The sequence below is a fragment of the Furipterus horrens genome, unplaced genomic scaffold, assembly GCF_987537825.1.
Source record: "Furipterus horrens unplaced genomic scaffold, mFurHor1.1.pri manual_scaffold_5, whole genome shotgun sequence".
In the NCBI taxonomy this organism is placed as follows: domain Eukaryota; kingdom Metazoa; phylum Chordata; class Mammalia; order Chiroptera; family Furipteridae; genus Furipterus; species Furipterus horrens.
In genome coordinates, this window is record NW_028327175.1 from 178,194,634 (window position 1) to 178,219,923 (window position 25,290).

At 40.1% G+C, this 25,290-nt stretch overlaps 1 protein-coding gene across 1 annotated transcript in view; it reads right to left on the bottom strand.

Annotated features, from left to right (window-relative positions):
* The window catches only part of VSTM4 (V-set and transmembrane domain containing 4), a 125,645-nt gene that overhangs the window by 27,552 nt on the left and 72,803 nt on the right, over positions 1 to 25,290 (bottom strand). Inside the window, exons 6-7 of the mRNA XM_090278358.1 lie at positions 22,280 to 22,386; positions 20,776 to 20,837 (exon numbers count right to left, since the gene is read on the bottom strand). Of these exons, the coding sequence (XP_090134484.1) occupies positions 20,776 to 20,837; positions 22,280 to 22,386 (169 nt within the window). The remainder of the gene's footprint in view (positions 1 to 20,775; positions 20,838 to 22,279; positions 22,387 to 25,290) is intronic.

Below are 25,290 nucleotides of genomic sequence, written 5' to 3' on the forward strand. Positions count from 1 at the left end.
AGGGACAGGAGGTTTCAAAAAGAAGATGGTTCCTCACAGGACAAAAAAAAAAAAAAAAAAAAAGGTGGTGAGTGAAGCCCATCTTGTAGGTGAGGGGCAGTTCTGTGGGTGGATAGGACAGGGTCCGTGGGGCTACTGGTAAGAGGACCTAGACCAATGGGGTACCAAGTAGAGCAGGAGAGAGATGATAATGGTCTGTGTGCCCCAGACCACTCACAAGAATCCGTGCTTCACCCTGGAGGCAAGGGGGTGCCGTGAGAGTATTTTAAGCTGGAAATAATATAGTTAAGAGTTGTGTTTTAGATAAATCCTCAGGTAGTAATGTGCAGGTGGATGAGAACAAGAGAGACAGGACCAAGGGTCTGCCTGGGAAACATGTGGTAGTTAAGCCCATGATGTTCCTGATATTTCTGTCTTCAGTGTTTTGCTCAAAGAAATCATCTTCTCCTTAGAAAACAAGGGTGGCCTCACCCCTTCCAGCTACTGAGGGCTATGTATGAGTGACTTAATGGCAGAGAGGGTGAAGGAGTGGGGGTGGGGGGGATGGACTCTGAGACAGAGGAGGGTATAAAAGTTCACTTAGCCTAGAGGGTGATATTCTCTTCTCTTTAGGTAGTTTGGGTATGCTGACTACCATCCTCTAGAACTCACATTTCCTGTTGCTATTTTCCTTTCAACACTGATGTCTTGCCTTCATATCACAGAGACTTTTTGTTTTCTCTTCCTCCTCTGGATCTCTAAATCAATAACTGACTTAATGCAATAAAAACAAATCTAATGTGCTTCTGACTTTCTCTGTTTCTTCTGAAACAAGGAAGCAGTGACAGCTTTTCCTGGAAGCTTGTGAATTAGCTCAAAGGATGCTGGGACCTCTGCTGCAGGGTCACAAACAAGGAGAGGAAATGTGGGTCCCCAGGAGGCTTCAAAGAGTCTTTGAGCCAGTGCCTCTTCTCTGCCCCCAATTTAAAAGAAAACTACACATTTTAAATTTTGTGAAAGTGCTCCCTGACCCATAAAAGGATGAAGAACCACTGATATATTGGAATAATAACTCACTGTCAACATTTATAGGTTATTAGACAAACTGATTACACTGTCCATCAGAAAGAACCTGTATGTTCCGTGTGGCCTCATTATCTCACTAGCTAACTTTGAAAGCAGGTGATTGTATTTGGTGGTTGTTAAAAAAAAGGGGAGAGCAGTTTTCAAACCTTCATTATAAAATACTTAAAATGCCTTTCTTGCTTCTTTTTTCTCCTTGAGTCCTCTCATTTAAAAAAAAAAAGAAAAAGAAAAAAAAACTTCCAGCCACTGTTAGTCTCTGGTATATATACTTTTTGCAAAACACCATGTTATCTTGGAAACTTAAGAGAAGATGCCCACTTGTTAATGCTTCGAGGGTCAAAATGCAAGGACACAGGTTTGTTTTTTCGCCTGGAGGGTCCACCAAGAGTTGAGGTGCACAGTTGAGATGAGAAATGGAGCCCATAAAGCACCAGGCACAGGTGCTGGAACACAGTAGGTGCCCAAAAGACGAAGGTTCTCCCATCTGGTCTCTGAGTCAGTGGAGGCAGTAGACAGGTTGGTTTCTCGGAGTGAGTACATGTCAACAACACTTTAGAAAAAGGGCTATGGAGTTCTGAGGCCTGTGACTTCTCCAGGTTGCACTGGTTTATGGAGATCGTGGCAAAATGGAAAAATCACACAATTAAACACCTGAACTGGTACAAGGCACCAAAGAAAAGATGCCTCCAAGTTATTTTCTAAATTACCTACCAAAGCCTGTGTGAGCCAACAAGTAGCTATTGACTTTAGATTCAGTGACCATCAAGACATATTGATCTAAGAGATAAATATTGACCAAATTGAGAATGAAGTCAATCCTGGCCTCCTGGGAAAATAAATCTTAATAATAAATAAAATCTGCAGATGCTAGGCCTTGTATTTTTGACTCTAAACTGGTGGTCAGACAGACCGATTTCAAGTCAGCTCTTTTCTTTTTTGTGTATTGTAATAACTATAAATTGGTTTTCAAATTGACTTGTTTCTTGCTAGTATAGAAAATTCAAGTCTTTTCATATCTTACATGATCATGGGACAATTTGGTATTTAAAAAACTATTAATGGGAATACGTCTATAAAACAAAGAATCCTTTTGAAATGCATGTAACCACCCGGGACAAACTTTCTGCAAAAGTTATGAATTTCTGTGTTGAACCTCCACACAGAGGAACATGCCAGCACAAACAAACACACACACAAAAGAGTCAACAACAGAAATTTGTGATTGGGCAAGAGCTATTTTTGAAAACACTGTTGACTCCAGTCTGTTTTTAAGTAGCCAAAACTGCTTAAGGCAGCATTTTGTATGCAATAGGTAGGTGTACAATTGATTTTTACTTGAAGGATAAATGAAAGGTGGTGCCCACCTGGCTGTGGACTACAGAAAGTTATCCATTTAAGACTGATGACACTGCCAAAGGGATGTACAAATGGGGCAGTTCCTTGGGAGAAGGATGTTATCCCTGTGGATTGTGGGAATTCACTTTTCTTAAACAGTGTGTTCTCACATGCAAATCTAGGGATGGAGGAGGACTTAGTGTGAGAATTAAATATGATGGCATGCAAAAAGCACTTTTTTGAATATATCCCCATGATATATCAACAGAACTTCAATAAGTAGCTGTTTCTGTTATACCAGGGATGAGACTGGATTGGAAACAACAGGTCCTTGAGCAACTGAAGAGAGAACGTAAGGTAGGGCAATTTATAAGGCATAGTTACTCTTGAGGTTGTTGATAAATATCAGAATTAAGAACAAAGGATCTAAAAAAGATATACACATACCCATGCCGAAGTGCAGTGGAATGCACAGTTGAAAGGAAAGTGAGTTCAGCCTGTCTACCTGGGAAGACTGAGTCTCATGGGTGGGATGCAGGATGGTCCAAGGCAAGGAAAGTGGGTAGTTTTAGCTTTTGTGTTCAATTCAGTTTCCAAAAGCCTCCTGAGTGACCAGAGATCTATCAAAATCAGTAAAAACAGTGCTGCTGCATTTAAGGATGAGTGTAGTCAACAGAGCAGAACTGGGGGATGGGTGGCATTGGTTCAGAAAATTGTGACCCCCGCACAATCCCCTGAAAATGGAGTTGACAAGAACAGGTTGAAGAGTCTTCGGGGAAGTCACACATTTCTGATAAGATAACAGGGAAGTGATAAAAAGATAACAACTGTCTGTCACCAGGCTGACTTTCACACAGTAAGTTCAAAGCTTTGTAGATAAGTTATCCAAATTCCATTTCACAGGATCCCTTGAATGCTTGCTACTAAATAAATCTAAACTCTAGGGACGGGGCTAGAGCATTCTCCTCTATGAGATTGCTAACCCTTCGCTCCCTAGAACAGGCAGATGGTTTCTGGGTCATTTTCATCTGCGCCGTGGGTCTTGCTAGTCAAGGAACCCCTCAGTTGATGATATAAGTAAATGAAAACACATTGTATGAACCCACAATTCATAGCAGGCAAAAGAAGGCTCCCTTTGAAAAACAAGTGAACCAGCTTTTCCAACACAAGGGTAAGAAACCTGGGCACAGAGCAGGAGGGGTGGGGGCTAGACTGAGCCATGACAGGACACTAGAACCATGCTCAGAGACCCAGACTCTACACCGAGGCAAATCTTCGAATGAGCTGGTTAAAACTATGCTTTGGTTCAGAGGGACCCTTGTTCAAGTCCTGACTGCAGCCCACAAGCTGCCTGACCTTGTGTAAGTCACCCATCATACTGACTCTCAGTCTCAGTGTCCCCATCTATAAAAGCAGAGTGACAGAACCTACTCTACAAAGCTGGTATGCAGAATCAGTAACAAATTTCTGTGCTGCTAGAATCTGTTCTGGGATTGGTGAATACATCCATGACCAGAGCAGACATGTTCCTTGTGTTTACAGACCTGGTGTTCTGGTAGAAGAGAGAGGCAATTAATAGACAAATATAAACTATGTGGAAGTGTCTCTGATGAGGAGTGTCATCAGAGAGTGGGTGTGTTTTCTGTAGGACTTTACAAAGCTTCTGCATTGAGGTGATGTTTGAATAGAGACCCTATATGTGAGTGATAAGCCACAGGCATATGTTTGGAGGGAAGTTCCAGGAATAGGGAACAGCTGATGCAAAGACCCTTGCAGACCTTCTGGTTTAAGGACTAGCAGGGTAGCCAGGGTGGCTGTAAGGAAATGAGAAATGGGGATGGCAGTAAAAATGATGTTAAAGAGGTAATGGGGTCTATACCACAGAGGGCTGTGCTGTCCAACATGGAAGCCCCCACATAAATGTGGCTCTTAAGCACTTGAGATGTAGTTCTAAAATGAGATGTGAAGTAAGTGTAACATATACACCAGATTTTAAAGATTTAGTAGAACAAAAGCACGTGAAATATTTCATTAATAATATAATATTGATTATATTTTAAATAATAATATTTTTGATATATTGGGTTAAATAAACCATGTTATTAAATTGGTTCTACCTGTTTCTTTTCATATCCTTATGTAGGCTATTAAAATTTTTTAATTATATATGTGGTTTGCATGATATAGAATGTTATAGGTCACAGTAAGGAGTTGGGCATTTACCTTGAGCAATATAGAAACTAATCAGATACGCACATAAAGCTCTTAGCATATTCCCCATGACACAGTAGGGAAAATTTATAAAATTAGATTTCCATTCATAGACAAATTGCTCAAATGTAAAGGCAAATAGAGATATTTGAAGGGGAAGACAAGGTACTTAAGAAACAGTAAATGATTCTTGAGGTACGCATGTGCAGGAGCACCCTGTCCACCTGCAGAGGCATGCAACTGGCCGGTGGTGGCCCTCCTGGGGCCGGCGCACAGAAGCGCCCGAGGTCCTCCCAACCCAGCATGCAACCAGCTCGCCTGTGGCCCACCCTGGGCCAGTGCACAGCAGCACCCACGATCTACTCCCCCAGGTGCACAACCAGCCAGCTGGCAGCCTGCCCCTGGCCTGCGCAATGGAGTGCACTAACCCCTGGCTGTGGCCAAAGGAGGGTGAGGTGAACTAGAGGTGCTTTGTAAAAGTTTGGGGCGCTGGTTCTGGAAAAAGAGCTGGGGGAGCAGTGAACTATATCCCAGTGCAGAATCATCTCCAGTGCTACCAGAGAAATCTCTTAAGCAGACTACTCCCCTCTAAGTGGCATCAGCCAGAGGCAGCAGCTCAACAACTGTATTCAAGAAGGTCAGACCACAAAGGCAGAAAATAAAAGTAGGTCAATCTAAGAAGCAGAAACAAACAAAAGAGCCAACTATAACGGGGAGATGGAGAAACAACACCTGACCAAAAAGAAAAGAGGAATTCCCATAAAGAGGGATAGATGAAATAGAGGAAGCCAAACTATCAGACATGGAATTAAAAACAATGGTAATGAGAAACCTCAATGAACTCAACAAACTCAGAGAAAACTATAATGAACTCCAGGGGAACTAGAAAGAGCTCCATGGAAACTACAAAGAACTCCAGGGAAGCAATAAGGAACTTGCTGAGAACTATGCCAGCATGAAAAAGGACATAGAAACTATCAATAAGATCCAGAAGGAAATGAAGAATATAATTTCTGAACTGAAGAACACAGTAGAAGGAATCAAAAGCAGACTAAATGAAGCAAAGGATTGGATCAGTGAGTTAGAGGAAATGTAAAACAAAAATTTGCAGACAGTGCAACAAAATGAAAAAAGATTTAAAAACAATGAAGAGGGCTTAAGAGAGCTGCAGGACAACATAAAATGTAACAATATTCATATCATAGGTATACCAGAAGGAGAAGAAGAGGAGGAAGGGATAAAAAACCTGATTAAGAAAGTAATGATAGAAAACTTCTTGAACATGAGGAGAGAAAAAGTCTCACAAGTACAGGAAGCACAGAGGGTCACAATGAAGATGAACTCAAGGAAGCCCACTCCAAGACACATCATAATTAAAATAGCAACATTCAAGATAAAGAGAGAATCCTAGAGGCAGCAAAAGAAAAACAGCAAATAACATACAAGGGAGCTCCGATAAGGTTATCAGCTGATTTCTAAACAGAAACACTACAAGCCAAAGGGGAATGGCAACAAAGTATTTTAAACAATGAAAAACAAAGGCCTACAACCAAAACTGCTCTACCCAGCAAGGCTCTCTTTCAAAATCGAAGGTGAAATAAGGGGTTTCCAAGACAAAGGAAGACTAAAAGAATACATCTCCACCAAACCAGCATTGCAAGAGATGCTAAAGAGAATGCTTTAAGAAAAAGAAGAAAAAGAGAAAGGGAGAGGAACACAAGTACAAGGGACATGAATAAATACCTGTCAATAATAACCTTAAACGTAAAAGGGGGAAAAATGGGGAAATGGTGCAGAGACTAAGAAGCATAATCAGTTGGTACAAAATAGACAGGAGGATGTTAAGAATAATATAGGAAAGGGTGAAGCCAAAGAACTTCTATACATGACCCATGGACATGAACTAAGGGGGGTGGGACTGTTGGAGGGAAGGGAGGTACTGGGCTGAGGGGAGCAAAGGGGAAAAAATTGAAACTACTGTAACAACATAATTAATAAAATATACCTTAAAAAAAAAAAGGGTAGCAGAATGGAAACAAAAACACGGCTCACATATGTGTTGTCTACAAGAGACACACCTCAAAACAAAAGATCTACACAGACTGGAAGTCAAGGAATGAAAAAAAAAGTATTCCAACCAAATGGACATGAAAAAAAAAAAAAAAGCTGGGGTAGCAATACTTATATCAGACAAAAATGATTTCACATCAAAGTCCATAAAAAGAGACTAAGAACGACATTTCATAATACTTAAGGGAAAAATCCATCAAGACATGACCCTTGTAAACATAAATGCACCCAACATAGGAGCACCCAAATAACTAAGGAAAACCTTGGAAGACTACAAGAAGGACATCAAGAGCAACACACTCATAGTAGGTGACTTTAACACCCCATTGTCAACAATGGACAGATATTCAAAGCAAAGAAAAACCAAGGATATTGAGGCATTGAACAACAATCTAGATCAAATGGACTAAGTTGATATTTATAGAACTTTTCACCCCAAAGAGCCAAAATATACATTCTTTTCAAGTGAACATGAAACATTCTCAAAGGTAGACCACATGGCAGGACACAAAAAATCCTGGACAAATTCAAGAAAATTGAAGTTATATCAAGCATCTTCTCAGATCACAAAGCCTTGAAACTGGAATTCAACCTCAAGGAAAAAACTCTAAAAGGCATTCAAACTCATGAACAATTAATTCTTGCTATTAAATAATGAATAAGTTATGGAAGAAATCAAAAAGTTTCTGGAAACAAACAATAATGAACACACAACAGACCAAAACCTATGGGACACAGTGAAAGCAGTCCTAAGAGGAAAGTTCATAGCAATACAGGCCTACTTAAAAAGAATAGAAGAATCTCAAATATAAAATCTAACCCTACAGCTACAAGAACTAGAGGAACAAAAATAAACAAAGCCCAGAGCAAGTAGAAGGAACGAAATAATCAAGATCAGAGCAGAATTAAATGAGATAGAGACTAAAAAAACAATTCAAAAGATCAGTAAGACCAGGAGCTGGTTCTTTGAAAAGATAAACAAAATTGGCAAGCCTTTAGCCAGGGTCATCAAGAAAAAAAGAGAGAGGACCCAAATAAACAAACTCAGAAATGAAAGAGGACAAATCACAACCGAAACCATGGAAATACAAAGAATTGTAAGAACTTACTGAAAACAACTGTACAGCACGAAGTCTGAAAACCTATATGAAATGGAAAAATTTCTGGAATCATATAATCTTCCAAAACTGAATCAAGAGGAAGCAGAAAGCCTGAACAGACCGATAACAACTAGTGAAATTGAAGCAGTAATAAAAAAGCTCACAGCACACAAAAAGCCTGGACTGGTGGCTTCAGGCAAATTTTACAAAACATTTCAGGAAGAACTAAGACCTACCCTCCTCAAACTATTCCAAAATATCCAAGAAGAGGGAAGACTCCCAAACTTGTTCTATGAAGCCAGTGTTACCCTAATTCCAAAATCAGGCCAAGACACAATAAAGAAAGAAAACTACAAGCCAATATCACTGATGAAAATAGATGCTAAAATCCTCAAAAAAACATTGGCAAACCAGATCCAGCAACACATTAAAAAGATCATACACCAGGATCAAGTGAGACTCATCCCAGGGATGCAAGGATGGTTTATTATTTGCAAATCAATAAACATAATACACCACATAAACAAAATGAAAGACAAAAAATCATATGATCATATCAATAGATGCAGAAAAAGCATTTGATTACGTACAACACCCATTTATGATGAAAACGTCAGCAAAATGGAAACAGAGGGAGCATACCTCAACATAATAAAGGTCATACATGAGAAACGTGAAGCCAACATCATATTCAATGGACAAAAACTGAAAGCATTCCTCCTGAGATCAGGAACAAGACAAGGATGTCCACTCTCTCCATTCCTATTCAACATAGTCTTGGAAGTTCTAGCCACAGCAATAAGACAAAAAAATAAAATAAAAGGCATCCAAATTGGAAAAGAGGAAGTAGAACTGTCATTATTTGCAGATGACATGACAGTGTGCATAGAAAACCCTATAGAGAGAGATCCAAGATGGCGGAGGAGTAAGTGGAAGCTACACTAACCTCCTCCCAGGACCAGTCTGGATTTACAACTTAATTTTGGAGAAATCATCTGGAATAACCAACGGAACACTAGCTGGAAAGAAGTCTTATAACCACGGAGAGACAGAAAAGGCCGCTACATCACAACGTGACCGGTAGGGAGTGCGGAGACGCGGAAGGGCTGGCTGGGCTCACACGGGTGGCTGCTGAAGGGACTGAGAAACAGCTCAGCAGCCGGGGATTCCCCCTGAGAAGGGCAGGGTCTAAACCCCCAGCTGGGCTTCCCAGCCTACAGCGACAGAGTGGAAAGTAAAATAGTATCAGCTGTGAAAAGCGAAAAGCCACAGGCTTTCTTGCTAGCCGGAGAGAAACAGCAGGAGAAAAAGAGCTCTTAAGTGGATCACATACGAAAATATTTTGGCCACCACTTACCCTGGGCTCAAGCAGAGGGAAGGCAGAGAGGACTGGAGACACTTGGGGAGAATTTGGCACGGTGGCTTTGAGGGGAGAACTGGAGGAGCAGCTGACTGCGTCCCAGTGCTGACTCATCCCCAGTACTGCAGGTAGACCATTCCCCTCCAAGTGGCGTCAGCCTGAGGGGAAGCAAAAGCCCTGCCTACAGGAATTAAGCTGCCACACCCACAGTCCTTAAGCCTGACAGCTAATCACAGATTGAATAGATTAACAATCAAAGAAGACAGACAACAGCAGTAGATCCCTGGAAGTCTCCAACAGGCTGCCTAGGGCCAGACTGGTACATGATCTGACACCACCAGAGGCAGATCCAGGAAGTGCAGATCATTCCAAGAAGCACCAACAAACAATAGGAGTCAAAAAAATGGGGAGACAGAGAAACAACCTCCCATCAAAAGGAAAGGTAGAATCCCCAGAAAGAGTGCTAAATGAAATAGAGGGGAGCGAACTATCAGATATGGAATTCAAAACATGGATTATGGAGAAGCTGAATGAGCTCAGCGGAAACTTCAAAGAACTCCAGAAAAACTACAAGGAACTCACAGAAAATTACGTGAGCATGAAAAAGGACATAGAAGCTATCAATAAGAACCAGGAGGAAATGAAAAATACGATCTCTGAATTGAAGAACACAGTAGAAGGAATTAAAAGCAGGCTAGAGGAAGCAGAAGATCGGATCAGCGAGCTGGAGGACAACCTACACAAAAACTCCCAGACAATGCAACAAAATGAAAAAAGACTGAACAAGACTGAAGAGGTTCTAAGACAGCTGCAGGACAACATGAAACGTAATAATATCCGTATCATAGGAATTCCAGAAGGAGAAGAAGAAGAGCAAGGGATAGAAAACCTCTTTGAAAAACTAATGACAGAAAACTTTCCTAACATGACGAGAGAAAGAGTCACGCAAGTCCAGGAAGCACAGAGGGTCCCAATGAAGATGAACCCCAACAGGCCCACCTCAAGACACATCATAATTAAAATGGCAACATTCAAAGACAAAGAGAGGATCCTAAAAGCAGCAAGAGAAAAACAACTAATAACATACAAGGGTACTCCAATAAGGCTATCATCAGATTTCTCAGCAGAAACACTACAAGCCAGAAGGGAATGGCAAAAAGTATTCCAAGCAATGAAAAACAAAGGCCTACAACCTAGAATACTATACCCAGCAAAGCTCTCATTCAAAATGGAGGGTGAAATAAGGAGCTTCCAAGACAAAAGAAGGCTAAAAGAATACATCTCCACCAAACCAGCAATGCAAGAGATGCTAAAAGGTCTGCTCTAAGAAGATAAAGAAACAGAGAGAGACAGAGAAGAACACGAGTACAAAGGGGAAAAATGACAATGAATAAGTACTTATCGGTAATAACCTTAAATGTAAATGGATTAAACGCTCCAATTAAAAGACATAGGGTAACTGAATGGATTAGAAAGAATGACCCACATATATGCTGTCTACAAGAGACCCACCTTAGAACAAAAGATCTACACAGACTGAAAGTAAAGGGATGGAAAAATGTATTCCAAGCAAATGGACATGAAAAAAAAGCTGGGGTAGCAATACTTATATCAGACAAAACAGATTTCACAGCAAAGTCCATAAAAAGAGACAAAGAAGGGCATTTCATAATACTTAAGGGAAAAATCCATCAAGAAGATATAACCCTTATAAATATATATGCACCAAACTTAGGAGCACCCAAATATGTAAGGAAACTTTTGAAAGACTCCAAGAAAGATATAGACAACAACACACTCATAGTAGGGGACTTTAACACCCCATTGTCAACAATGGACAGATCTTCGAAGCAAAGAAACACCAAAGATATGGAGGCACTGAACAACACTCTAGATCAAATGGACTTAGTCGATATATATAGAAGTTTTCACCCCAAAGAAGCAAAATATACATACTTCTCAAGTGCACATGGAACATTTTCAAAGATAGACCACATGGTAGGACACAAAACAAGCCTTAACAAATTCAAGAAAATTGAAATTATATCAAGCATCTTCTCAGATCACAATGGCTTAAAATTGGAAATCAACCTCAAGGAAAAAACTCAAAAACATTCAAACTCATGGAGAATGAATAACATGCTATTAAATAATGAATGGGTTAACAATGACATCAAGGAAGAAATCAAAAAGTTTCTGGAAACTAATGATAATGAACACACAACAACCCAAAACCTATGGGATACAGCGAAAGCAGTCCTAAGAGGAAAGTTCATAGCAATACAGGCCTACCTAAAAAAGCTAGAGGAATATCTAATAAAAAATTTAACCCTACAGCTACAAGATCTAGAGGAAGAACAACAAGCAAAGCCCAGATCAAGTAGAAGGAAGGAAATCATCAAGATCAGAGCAGAATTAAATGACATAGAGTCTAAACTAACAATTCAAAAGATCAACAAAAGTAGGAGCTGGTTCTTTGAAAAAATAAACAAAATTGACAAGCCTTTAAGCAGGCTCATCAAGAAAAAAAGAGAGAGGACCCAAATAAATAAAATCAGAAATGAAAGAGGAGAAATCACAACTGATACCACAGAAATACAAAGGATTATAAGAAATTATTATGAACAACTGTATGGCAAGAAATTTGACAACCTAGAGGAAATGGACAGATTCCTGGAAACCTATAGTCTTCCCAAACTGAATCAAGAAGAAGCAGAAAGTCTGAATAGACCAATAACAGCTAGTGAAATTGAAGCAGTAATCAAAAAACTCCCAGCACACAAAAGCCCTGGACCGGATGGCTTCACAAGTGAATTCTACAAAACATTTAGGAAAGAACTAACTCCTATCCTTCTCAGACTATTCCAAAAGATACAAGAAGAGGGAAGACTGCCAAACTCATTCTATGAAGCCAGTATAACCCTAATTCCAAAACCAGGTCAAGACACAACAAAGAAAGAAAACTACAGGCCAATATCGCTGATGAACATAGATGCTAAAATCCTCAACAAAATATTGGCAAACCGGATCCAGCAACACATTAGAAAGATCATACACCACGATCAAGTAGGATTCATCCCAGGGATGCAAGGATGGTTTAACATTCGTAAATCAATAAACGTAATACACCACATAAACAAAATGAAAGACAAAAACCACATGATAATATCAATAGATGCAGAAAAAGCATTTGATAAAGTACAACATCCATTTATGATAAAAACTCTCAGCAAAATGGGAATAGAGGGAGCATACCTCAACATAATAAAGGCCATATATGAGAAACCTGAAGCCAACATCATACTCAATGGGCAAAAACTGAGAGCATTCCCCCTGAGATCAGGAACAAGACAAGGATGTCCGCTCTCCCCACTCCTATTCAACATAGTCTTGGAAGTTCTAGCCACCGCAATCAGACAAGAAAGAGAAATAAAAGGCATCCAAATTGGAAAAGAGGAAGTAAAACTGTCATTATTTGCAGATGACATGATAGTGTACATAGAAAACCCTATAGACTCCACAAAAAAACTACTCGACCTAATAAGTGAATTCGGCAAAATAGCAGGATACAAAGTCAATATTAAGAAATCAAAGGCATTTTTATACACCAACAATAAAAACTCAGAGATAGAAACTGAAAGAAAAATTCAATTTACCATAGCAACAAGAAAAATAAAATACCTAGGAATAAACTTAACCAAGGAGGTAAAAGACCTGTACTCAGAAAACTACATAACATTGAAGAAAGAAATTAAAGAAGATACAAATAAACGGAAGCATATACCATGCTCATGGATGGGAAGAATCAACATCATTAAAATGTCCATACTACCCAAAGCAATTTATAGATTCAATGCAATCCCTATTAAAATACCAGCAACATATTTCACAGACCTAGAACAAATACTTCAAAAATTTATATGGAACCAAAAAAGAGCCCGAATAGCCACAGCAATTTTGAGGAAGAAGAACACAGTAGGAGGAATCACAATACCTGATATCAAACTATACTACAAGGCCACGGTAATCAAAACAGTCTGGTACTGGCATAAAAACAGACATATAGATCAATGGAACAGAATAGAGAGCCCAGAAATAAACCCAGGTTCATATGGTCAACTAATATTTGACAAAGGGGGAAAGAACATCAAATGGAGTGAAAAGAGCCTCTTCAACAAATGGTGTTGGGAGAACTGGACAGGGACATGCAAAAAAATGAAACTAGACCACCAACTTACACCATACACCAGAATAAACTCAAAATGGATCAAAGACTTAAATGTAAGCCGTGATACCATAAAAGTCCTAGAGGAAAAAATAGGCAGGAAAATTTCAGATATCCCACGTAGCAACATTTTCACTGATATATCTCCTAAGGCAAGGGAAATAAAGGAAAGAATAAACAAATGGGACTACATCAAACTAAAAAGTTTCTGCTCAGCTAAAGAAAACATCAGCAAGATGAAAAGGAAACCAACCATATGGGAAAATATATTCGCCAATGACATCTCAGACAAGGGATTGATCTCCAAAATATATAAAGAACTCATACGACTCAACACCAAGAAGACAGACAACCCAATTAAAAAATGGGCAAGGGACCTGAACAAACACTTCTCCAAAGAAGACATACGGAGGGCCCATAGACATATGAAAATATGCTCAACATCACTAGCCATCAGAGAGATGCAAATAAAAACCACAATGAGATACCACCTCACACCAGTCAGAATGGCCATCATCAACAAATCAACAAACAACTTGTGCTGGAGAGGATGCGGAGAAACGGGAACCCTGGTGCATTGCTGGTGGGAATGCAGACTGGTGCAGCCACTATGGAAAACAGTTTGGAATTTCCTCAAAAAACTAAAAATGGAACTGCCTTTTGAACCAGCAATTCCATTACTGGGATTATATCCGAAAAATCCTGAAACACCAATTCAAAAGAACCTATGCACTCCAATGTTCATAGCAGCACTATTTACAATAGCCAAGTGCTGGAAACAACCTAAATGCCCATCTGTAAGATGAGTGGATCAAAAAACTGTGGTACATTTACACAATGGAGTTCTATGTAGCAGAAAGAAAGAAGGAACTTCTACCATTTGCAACAACATGGATGGAACTAGAGAGAATTATGCTTAGCGAAATAAGCCAGGCAACGAAAGAAAAATACGTTATGCTGTCACCTATTACAGGAAACTAATGAACAACACAAACAAATGAGCAAAATTGAACCAGAGGTATGTAAACAAGGAGTAGACTAACAGTAACAAGGGGGGTGGGGGGAGGGAGAAAAGGGGGTAAGAAGGGGAAGTGTAAAATCAAAGAACATGTATAAATGACCCACAGACATGGGCAACTGAGTGGGGACTGAATGTGGGGGAAGGGAGGGGCAGGATACAGGGAAGCAAGAGGGGAAAAAAAAAAAAAAGTGAGACAACTGTAATGGAAAAACAAACAAAAAAATTTTTTTTAGTGGGGGAAAATGAAAATATGAAGAATGGAAATGCCAGTTCAGTGAATATTAGGACAAAGATTTTCCTTCACGTTGTATATTTTTCTCCCTATTTGATCTCTCCAGAGTTTGGCATTCTAAACAAGTAAGTAATGACTTAAGTTTCTTTGCATAGACCTAATAAGACCAGTTGTTAATAGAGGTTCCTTTTTCTGAACAAGCCTTTGACTGGAATGTCAAGCCTAAAGGAGACATGCTTGGGCTCATGTTGTTACCAAAAAGCCCTAAGGAACTGGGAATGACTTTCAAAGGTAATAAAAGCCCGCGAAATAAAAGGCCTGCTGCCATGGTTGGTTGTGCGGTCCACAGCAATCTCTCCAGGGAAGGAACGAAGGTTGTTTTCCTGAAAGATGGCTAGAAGGGACCTTAAGGCACAATGGAAAACCAGAAAGACTTGGAAAGGACAGGTGTGTACAGGCAAGGATGAATGCCAGGTATGTGGCCCAGCTTCTGTGCACTGAAGAGCAGACTGAGGGCCACCCTAAATGTTCCTTGGGTAAGTTCCAGCAAAACAGAACTAAAGATCATAAGTGATCATTTGCTGCTCTTGTTATGCTTATGCAAATGAACAGGATAAATTAAAAATGGACTTAATGTAGTCCCTTTAAAGACAAGGAGAGTAATCTTAGGGAGAAAAATCAGTATTCAAGGAAAATCACAATGATCAGTGGCAGACTGTAAAGTAGGGCAGCTAACCGTCTTAAAAGTTTCTTCTCATTTAAAAAATGGTTTCACTTGAAAATTAAACCATATCTGTGATATCACCAAAGAGATTCAAGTTGCAGGCAAGTAGAATGTCAAGTGCCTTGCAACTGTATGTCTTCCCAATAAGACAGTCTTACAGATTTAGAGACTTTTTTGTTGGTTATGTTACATAAATTAACATGTGTTTTCTGTTTTCAAAGGGCATAAGCCTATGACCGCATTACCTGAGTGATTGTCTGTACGCATAAGCCTCACTTAATCCTCTCTGCAGCGCTGCCTCCGGAGACTCAACAGTTTGGCTGAACTAAATGGCTGAGTTGGTGAAGAATGGGGTGGTCTGTGGGCTTCACTTTAAAACTGAATTCTCTTTTCTACCCTAATGGCTTGGACAGAAAGGGCCCAGAGGTCTGAGAGGAGGGAAACATAAACTATTTCCCTCAGCCCAAACTAAATAAAATGGGCAAAAGGGTTTTGGACAGGAGAGATGTGCCTAGCACACCTTCCTCCAAAGAAGCCCTTTTTTTTTGTTTGTTTTTTTTTTTTATCTCCAAATGTGGAACATTGAAAAATTAATCCCTGCCTTTTGCCACCTAGTAGTTATGGATTGAATGATGCTTTTTAACCCTTTTTGCCAAATCTGTTGCCCCCCAGAACACAACAAGGATGCCAGCCTGCTAAACCAAGCACGCCGTTGTCCGGAGACAGCCAACTGACCTGGAGTCTGCACAATCCTTCCCCATGTGGGAAGGCCACCCTCCCCTCCACACCCCCACTGTTATTAGGGATTTCTGGACCCAAGGGTAGGTAGGACGACGACCATGTCCAGCTTGAAGCAGCTAGAGGAGCTTGAGACCTTCGCCCATTGTCCTTTACAAGATTACAAAGGGTCTTAATATCTGAGAGGGAGGGATAGTTATTTTTTACGAACCATGGGTATGGACTTGGGGGGGGATGCTGGGGGAGGGAGATACTGGGTGGAGGGGAGTAAAGGGGAAAAAATTGGAACTACTGTAACAACATAATCAATAAAATATACTTTAAAAAAATAAAAATAAAAAATAAAAAAAATAAAAATAAAAATAAAAATTAAAAAAAAAAAGAATTTATTCCTTTTGCATCTTGTATTACTTAATTTTTAATATTTGCTTCCACAAGATCATAAGTACCTTGAAAACAAAGTCTTAAAAATAAATATTGTATTGTTTATGCTAAAAAAAAAACCCTATAGAGTCCACTAAAAAACTACTTGACATTATAAGTGAATTTGGCAAAATACAGGGTACAAAGTCAATATTCAGAAATCAAAGGCATTTCTGTACACCAACAATAAAATATCACAGATACAAACTAGAAAAAAAATTCCATTTACTATAGCAACAAGAAAAATAAAGTACCTAGGAATAAATTTAACCAATGAGATAAAAGACCTATACTCAGAAAACTATGTAACACTGAAGAAAGAAATTAAGGAAGATACAAATAAATGGAAGCATATACCATGTTCATGGATGGGAAGAATCAACATTATTAAAATGTCCATACTACCCAAAGCAATTTTAGATTCAGCACAACCCCTATTGAAATACCACTGACATATTTCACAGACCTAGGATGAATACTTCAAAAATTTATATAGAACCAAAAGACCCTGAATAGCCACAGCAATCTTGAGACAGAAAAACACAGTAGGAAAAATCACAAAATCTGATATCAAAATGTACAACAAAACCACTGTAATCAAAACAGTCTGGTACTGGCATAAGAACATATAGATCAATGCAACAGAACAAAGAGCCCAGAAATAAACCCAGGTCTATATGGTCAACTAATATTCAAAAAAGGAGGAAGGAACATAAAATGGAATGAGGAGATCCTCTTCAACAAATGGTGCTGGGAGAACTGGATAGGCATGTGAAAAAAAATGAAATTAGACTACCAACTTACACCACACACCAGAATAAACTCAATGTGGATCAAATACTTAAATGTAAGCCGTGACACCATAAAAGTCCTATAGGAAAACATAGGCAGAAAATTTTCAGATATCCCACATAGCAATATATTCAATGATATATAACATCTCCTAAGACAAGGGAAATAAAGGAAAGAATAAACAAATGGGACTATATCAAGCTAAAGAGTTTCTGCTTAGCAAAAGAAAACATCAGCAAGATGAATAGGGAACCAACTGTATGAGAAACCATATTTACCAATGATACCTCAACAAGGGATTAATCTCCAAATATATAAAGAACTTACACATCTCAACACCAAGAAGACAGACAACCCAATTAAAAACTGGGCAAAGAACCTGAACAAACACTTATCCAAGAAGGGCATACAGAGGATCCATAGGCACATGAAAGAATACTCAACATCACTAGCCATCAGAAAGATGCAAATAAAAACCACAATGAGATACCGTTTTACACCTGTCAGAATGGCCATCATCAACAAATCAACAAATGACAAGTGCAGGCGAGGATGTGGAGAAACAGGAACCATACTTCACTGTTGGTGGGAATGCAGACTGATGCAGCCGCTATGGAAAACGGTATGGAATTACCTCAAAAAACTAAAAATGGAACTGCCTTTTGATCCAGCAATTCCACTGCTAGGATTATACCTGAAGAATCCTGAAACCCCAATTCAAAAGAATTTATGCACCCCTATGTTCATAGCAGCACTATTTACAATAGCCAAGTGCAGAAAACAGCCTAAGTGCCCATCTGTAGATGACTGGATTAAAAAAACTGTGGGACATTTACACAATGGAATACTATGCAGCAGAAAGAAAGTAGGAACTCCTACCATTTCCAACAACATGGATAGAACTAGAGATAATTATGCTTAGTGAAATAAGCCAGGAAATGAAAAACAAATACATATGATATCATCTAGTACAAGAAACTAATGAACAGCATAAACAACTAGCAAAATTGAATCAGAAGCATGGAAACAAAGAGCAGACTAAGAGTTTCCAGAGGGACGGGGGGAGGGAGAGAAGGGGGTAAGTAGGGGAAAAGTCTAGTCAAGGAACTAGTATAAATGACCCATGAACATGGACAATGGGGTGGGGACTGACTGTGGGAGAAGGGGTGGGTTGGGTGGGTGGGGGAGCAATGGGGGAAAAATAGGCACAACTCTAATAGAAAAACAATAAATAAATAAATAAATAAATAAATAAAGTAATAACACTAGTAAAAGTGAAGTTTAAATAATTATTTAGAATGCAGTGATAAAACAAATGGAACTAGTAAGTAATGATTATTGATATACAAAACAAAGTAAAATTAAAAAGAATCTGACAAATAGATATAACTGGATCTATTCCTAAATTTCAAATGGATCAGAGAAAAACAGACAAAAACCAAACAAACATGCAAGTATTTCATTTTAGCCTCCTGGTAGATGTGAACTGGTTATATGCTTTTAACTTGCACTTCCTTGATTCCAATGAGTTTAAATGATTTTCATGAGCTTACTTCTTTTATAAAGTGCATGTTTAATACATCTTCCCATTTTTTGTAATGTTGTCACTTCTATATTCATGACAGATATGTTTGCCCAATTTCTGGCCTGTCATTTCATTCCTGTATTGGTAGCTTTAATCAGAAGAGACCTTCTAAATTTCAATGTAATCTAAATTTTTCAATCTTTTCTTTATGGCTTGTACTTTATGTGTCTTGTTTAAAATTTTTTTTGCCTATCCTGAAGTTAGGGAGATTTACTATCTTTAGGAAGCTTTATTTTTACCTTTTTTACTTCAGTCTATGATCCTTCTCTAATTTGTGCGTGTGGGTTCTGGATCTCTGTTTTTCAGATGGATATGCAATAGACCCATTGCCATATATTGAAAAGAAAAGCCCTTCTTCACTACACTGTAATGTTACTTTTGTAATAAGTGACGATACATATGTAGCTGGGTTTGGGGTTCTTTATTCTGTTCCTTTGGTCTATTTGTCTACCTTTATGCTCTTACCATACTAAATTATTTACTGTGGCATTAATGCAGATCTCTGGAGTTGTATATAAATTATTCACTTTGTTCTGTTCCTTCAAGAATATCTTGGCCCTTCTTAGTACATACACATTTTAGTATAGGTTTGACAGTTTCTTTCCCCCTCTCTCTTGAACAACTGATGAACAATATCAGCACCAAGACAAGGAGCAATATGATTAGAAACTAAAAAATTTAAATATCCATGTATCCATACTGATATAAAAAAATCAGTGAATAAATAAATTAGGAATGGGGTCCATCTCTTTCTTACAAAATAACTTCAATAAATGTAGACAGATTGAGGACAATAACAAATGACTATTAATACACAACAACAAAATCCACTGATGAATGCTAAAAGTAGTGGGCAAAGTTTAAGAAAAAAATAGACTATTTGCATATCCTTGAGGTATCTTCACTAAAATATTTATTAATTACTGTGATGGTTTTGACACATGTCCACAAATTCTCCACTCCTCTTCCCTTGAGTGTGAACTGGACTTAGTGACTGGCTTCTGATGAATAGGGTATGGAAAGGGAAAAACAGCAACTTGGTACTGAAGAAGTCTGGCAAATGCTATAACCAAGTGATAAAGATTCATACCACCATTAATCAGATATACTGACATCATGGACCTCTGATATGATGCAACGAGAAGGGAGTATCACCTCTGTGTTGTTCTTCCCCCAGATCTATAACCCTATCCCAATCATCAGAAAAACTCAGAGAAACCCAAATCAAGGGACATTCTAAAAAATAACTGCCTACTACTCTTCAAAAATCTCAAGGCCATGAAAGAAAATGACAGGAGGGGCTGTCAAAGATTGAGAGACTAAATAAATGCAAGAGATCTCCTGGATGGGATCCTGGAAGAGAAAAAGAATGTTAGTGGAAAACTGCTGAAATCTGGGCCAAGTTGGAAGTGTAGTTAATGGTAATGTGCTAATGGAAATTTCTTAGTTTTGACAACACTTTATGGCTATGTAAAATGTTAACATTAGGAGAAGCTGGGTGAAGGTAGACAGAACTCTTCTGTAAACCTAAAATTATTTCAAAATAAAAAGCTATAATGAATTTCTTTTAAGGTTCTTCACTGTGGTTATCAGGTAAGGTTACACATGTAGGTCCACTTTCTATTTTATAGATTCCTGAGTGTGACCTTTCTCTTTCTTGTGAAAATCAGCATTTATAATGAAAAAGAATTCCACTTGGATTTCAGAAAAGCCATGACAGAGCTAAGTATGTAGAAAAGTTGGCTTAAAACCTGCTCCAAGAAGATAGAATGCCCCTGCTTGAGATGAAAGCACCAGGAACTTTCAGCACGTTTTGAGTTAATAAAAGTACCACTTGGACCTGGAAGTGTGTTCAAGGCTTGAGAGGACAACAACACAGAATTTAATTACTCACCAGGGTGGCTTTCCTTTGTGGTTTCAGCAGCTTCGGTTTATGGAATGTGGTGGCTATGGGAGCTGTGGAAGTATGTCAAGGGTTCAGCTTGTAATTCCTCCCAGGACTCTTCTTAACACCCACATATCATGAGCATCACAGACATACTCTATGGAGACAAAGGGACTCCTTCCTACCCCAATGGAAGAACTCTATAGTTTCTGATCTAGGTATCAGTGGGTATCCCTCCTAGACCTGGGATATGTCATCCTCTCCCTTCATCAAGTTCAACAAAAAAAATGTATAAAACACTGCCCTCTGCAAAGAGGTCAGGTGTGCAGGTAAGAAGCAGGTGGGATTGGTAAAGGCTGAGGTTGCTACCTTCCCTGGGGTCCTAACTGCACTCTAACACTGACAGGATGACCTTTGACCCTCACAGCAGCCCTCACTGGTCATCGGGGAGGGTGGAAACTGAGAAACTGAGGACCTTAAAGATAAGGAAACTGAGGCCCTTCCCCTAACATCACATAACTAGTATTTAGATTATCTGAGACTTGAACTTGGCCTTTAAAGTCAGACAGACCTCACTTCAAAGCCAGGCTCTACTACTTAGCTCTCTGAGACTCAATTTCACCTTTTTGAAGGGAGGTTACTATCTACTCTGATTGATGGGACATGAAAGCAGCACATGTTTGGTCCAGGCAGAGGTTCTCTACCCACTTCTCTCCCCAGATCTGCACGTGTCATGCCCCACAGAACACCAGGCCCTCCTGCTCCTCTGCCCATCCAATATATGTTCAGCCTTAGCACAACTGGATTTCACCACAGGGCTCCAAGTATCTCTAGGGAACATCCTGTAAAGCCCCAATTGATGGATAAAGTGTATTTTGCCTCATCATTAAATTGTTAATCTGGGCAATCCTAGTACTTCCAGCTATATTTCAAATTTTTGAGGTATGAACTTCTCTTAAATTGGCCACAGCTATTTTAGAAGCTATCTATAGATGGTCTTAGTTCTAAGACATGTGCAGTTCTCTCCTCCACAAATACCCTTCCTCCTCATTCATATTTCTCTAAGTCGTAACTGAAATCAAAGAATAACCCTCGTTTTATCCTCAGAACAAATCTAAAATAAATTACATACCTAGTTTACATTGTTAGCACAAGCAAAGAGCCTTCTTTCCCTTGAATGAACCAAGATGTGACACCCTCTTGCCCCTCCCCACTATGTGCAGAGCATATTGATAGTTCAAAGTGAAATACACTATGGAATCAGTCTGGGATCTTAACCTCCCACATCCCTGCTAAAGCCATGCTGGGCCAATGGCACCACCCCCAATCCCACCCCAGGGATGGGGCTCAGTTATGACCAGAATCTTTGTGGGGTTCTCTGGAGCATAAAATCACTAGATGGCATGCCCTCCATTTGTCTGCTTCCCCAGTCCTGACCCCATATCAAACCCCAGGCCCACTTTTGGATCAGTCATGGTGGTTTCCCTGTGGATAATTGCAGGCTGCTTCCTACCTTTGGCAGGGACTGCAGGAGGGACATCAGCCTTCTCCTTTTGCCTCTTGCCCTTCTTGGGCTGCAATGGGGCCAAGCTGGTCACGCTGGTGACGGTCTCCCCTGAGCTGTAGAAGAAAAGGCAGGTTTGTTCCAGGGAAAAGGAAAGGAAGCAATAGTTTCCGATTCTTCGCTATGTACCTCTGTAAGGTCGGGTTACCTTACAGCTGAACTGGGGTTGATTGCTCTTTGCTTATCTGCAGAGTTGTCTGGAGGTCTGGTACTGACCCTTGACTGAGATAAAGATGACGAGATGAGCTAGTCAGTCATTTTCAATGTGTTGTTCAAAGTTCAAAAATCCCTGGAGACACCCTGGGCCAGCTTGTCTACATTTCTTAGGGATGTACAGATTTATGGTTTTAAACCAGGTTTCATTGGTTACACAGTTGGGCTTGCCTGTATCACCAGTAGGGTACTAAGACATCACTAGACACTTCTGCTTGAGCTCTTCTAAAACCACAATTCCTCGTACATATCTTTGTGGTTCACAAGCTGAAAATAGAGCAGCTCCTGTGCAAGTGAGAAAGGACCTTGGGGAGTTGCACCTGGAAGTCTGGAGGGTCCCCCTGATAGTTCATGCTTTCTTCTCCTGCTGTAACTTTACCTTCAGTACAAGTTAAGTGAGTCCCACTCCAGGAATGTCATTTTCAATCACTGTAGTGTCAGATCCTTTCTATGTGTTATCCATGATAACACAAAGTGATAGGGATGATAAGCCTTATATTACAGGTAAGAAAACCAAGACTTAAAGATGCTAAATGACTTTCTCTAAAACTTTCTCTAATTGACAATGTTAGTAAGCAGCCTACATGAAACCTGCAAACACAGATTGTCCTGACATGAAACCAGTTCTTGATACCACATATGGGGTGGAGTCCACATTCTTCCCTGAATGGCCATTAGTCTTTTTAAAATGCATCCTATTGGCTCCAGCAACCCAGAGAAAAGGCCCTTTTAGAATCTCTTGTCTTTGGGCACATTTTCCAGCCAGGGAGGTAGTTACCAAGAGAGGCTCTCTTCCTAATACAAAAATAATTTCTAGAAATCCATAATATGACTGCCTGCCTAATAATCAAAATGAGTGAAGATGGTAAATAGACAGTTTTCATTCAAGAGGGAAGGCTCCTACCTATGAAAACATGCTAAAACTTCTCATGAAAGTTCTCCAAATTAAAACATACTGTATTTCCTCTCTCCATCTAGTGATTATATGAAGAATATCAAAATAGCAACCATCAAATTTAAGGCAAAGCACTCTTTTAGCAACAGGGTTGTCTTTCCGGCTCCAACAGGGGTTGGGCAGGTCGCACATGAATGGAGCCCTTGTGGAGACATGTATAATGTTCCGGCCTAGCTGTTTCTCATAGGAGCCTCTGTCCCACACAGGCTGGGCACCTCTGCTTCATGTCACATGGTGGCCAGATTTAGTGGATGGGTACTGGAACAGTAGCAGAGAGATGACACTGGGCAAGTCACTCATTTTCCTGAGCCACATCTCACAACTTGTAAAAAGGGGGGACATAAAGTTGTTATCTATCTCATAGGATTATTATGAGGGTCAGATGAGACAGTGTAGCCTTAATTAGATGAGGCATGAAATGGTTAAATGGCAGTGACCTCCCAATCCATCATGTAGGTACAGTATAGGCAGGGCATTTCATAGCGCTACCCAGGGAGAACAATGTTGCCACCTGGGTGTCTCATGATGGCATGTCTTGGTCCTGAGGGGAGGGCTGCAAGTTTCAACTTAAATCTTGACTAGAAAGTCTTTCTGCTCAAGATAGTACAGAATGCCCTCCCATTGGCACAGATATACCAGTACAAGAACAGTGCAGGACAGAGCAGCCAGGGAAGCAAGGAGGGAGAGGCTGCATCTTGAGCAATGAATAGCTTCCCTGGAACACCACGTAAAGCAGACACCCTTGATCTTGCCAGGCACTGACCAAACTGTGAGCAACCGCATTTTGCAGAAGCTGAAGTTGATAGCAGCTGTGTTTTTCTCTATATAATGCAAGGCACTGTGGAAAGTGCTTAATATCCATAGTCTCTAACCCAGATATGAGAACTAAGCCTTAGAGGTCTGGGCAGAAGATGTGGGATCTGATGTAGGTTAGCCTGCCTCCTTGGGCTCAAAGCAGATAACAGAGAACAAGAAAACTAGGACAGGAAGAATGGAAATCAAGTCAGATCCACACTGTCTGCTCTATGCTTAGATCAGCTCCCTAAAGAGAAGGCACTCGAATGCAACATCAGCACGCCACTGAATTTTAAGTTTGTACTGACTTCAGAGCAGAATGCTCCTGGGACCAGTACAGCTGCTCTAACCCCTGCCCTGGTGGAAGGAGAAGAAACCAACCCAAGTGCTAGAGTCTTGGTGGGTGTGTGGGGGGAGGGGGCAGGAGCTATGGCTGGGGCCCAAGACCAAGGACCAATCTGGCCCAAGAGTGGGCAGAGGAGGAGGGAAACACGTTTCTGTTGCTGGGAATTCTGGAATAAGGGATGCCAGGTGGCAAAATGGAGATGAACAAGGGTGAGCCAGCCTCATGGAAATCTGACTTCACTCTTGAGCTAGGTGTTGAGGAGCAGAAAAAAATAAATAAGACAGCACAAATAAGATGATCCTACCAAAGAACAGGTGATAACTGAAACTCACCACCAGCCACACCTTGCTCTCATAACTGAAAGTGAGATCACCCTCACACTGCCCTGAATCTCCAGGGCTCCTCACTCCCATGAACCAAATTCCTTGAGCCCCCAGCTTCTCACCTGCTATGCTTCTCTCCTCCACTTCTGTGTCTACCCTCCCCAGTTCTCTTCTCCTACAACACACTCATCCTTCAGGATTTGGCCCTCATTTCACCTCCAGTAGGCCTGCCTTATCACCCACAGACCCCTGAGATGGAATTAGGAACACCTCCTCTGGGTGCCCAAGACAGCTCTGTGGGTATCATCCCAAGGGTGCTGTCACAATT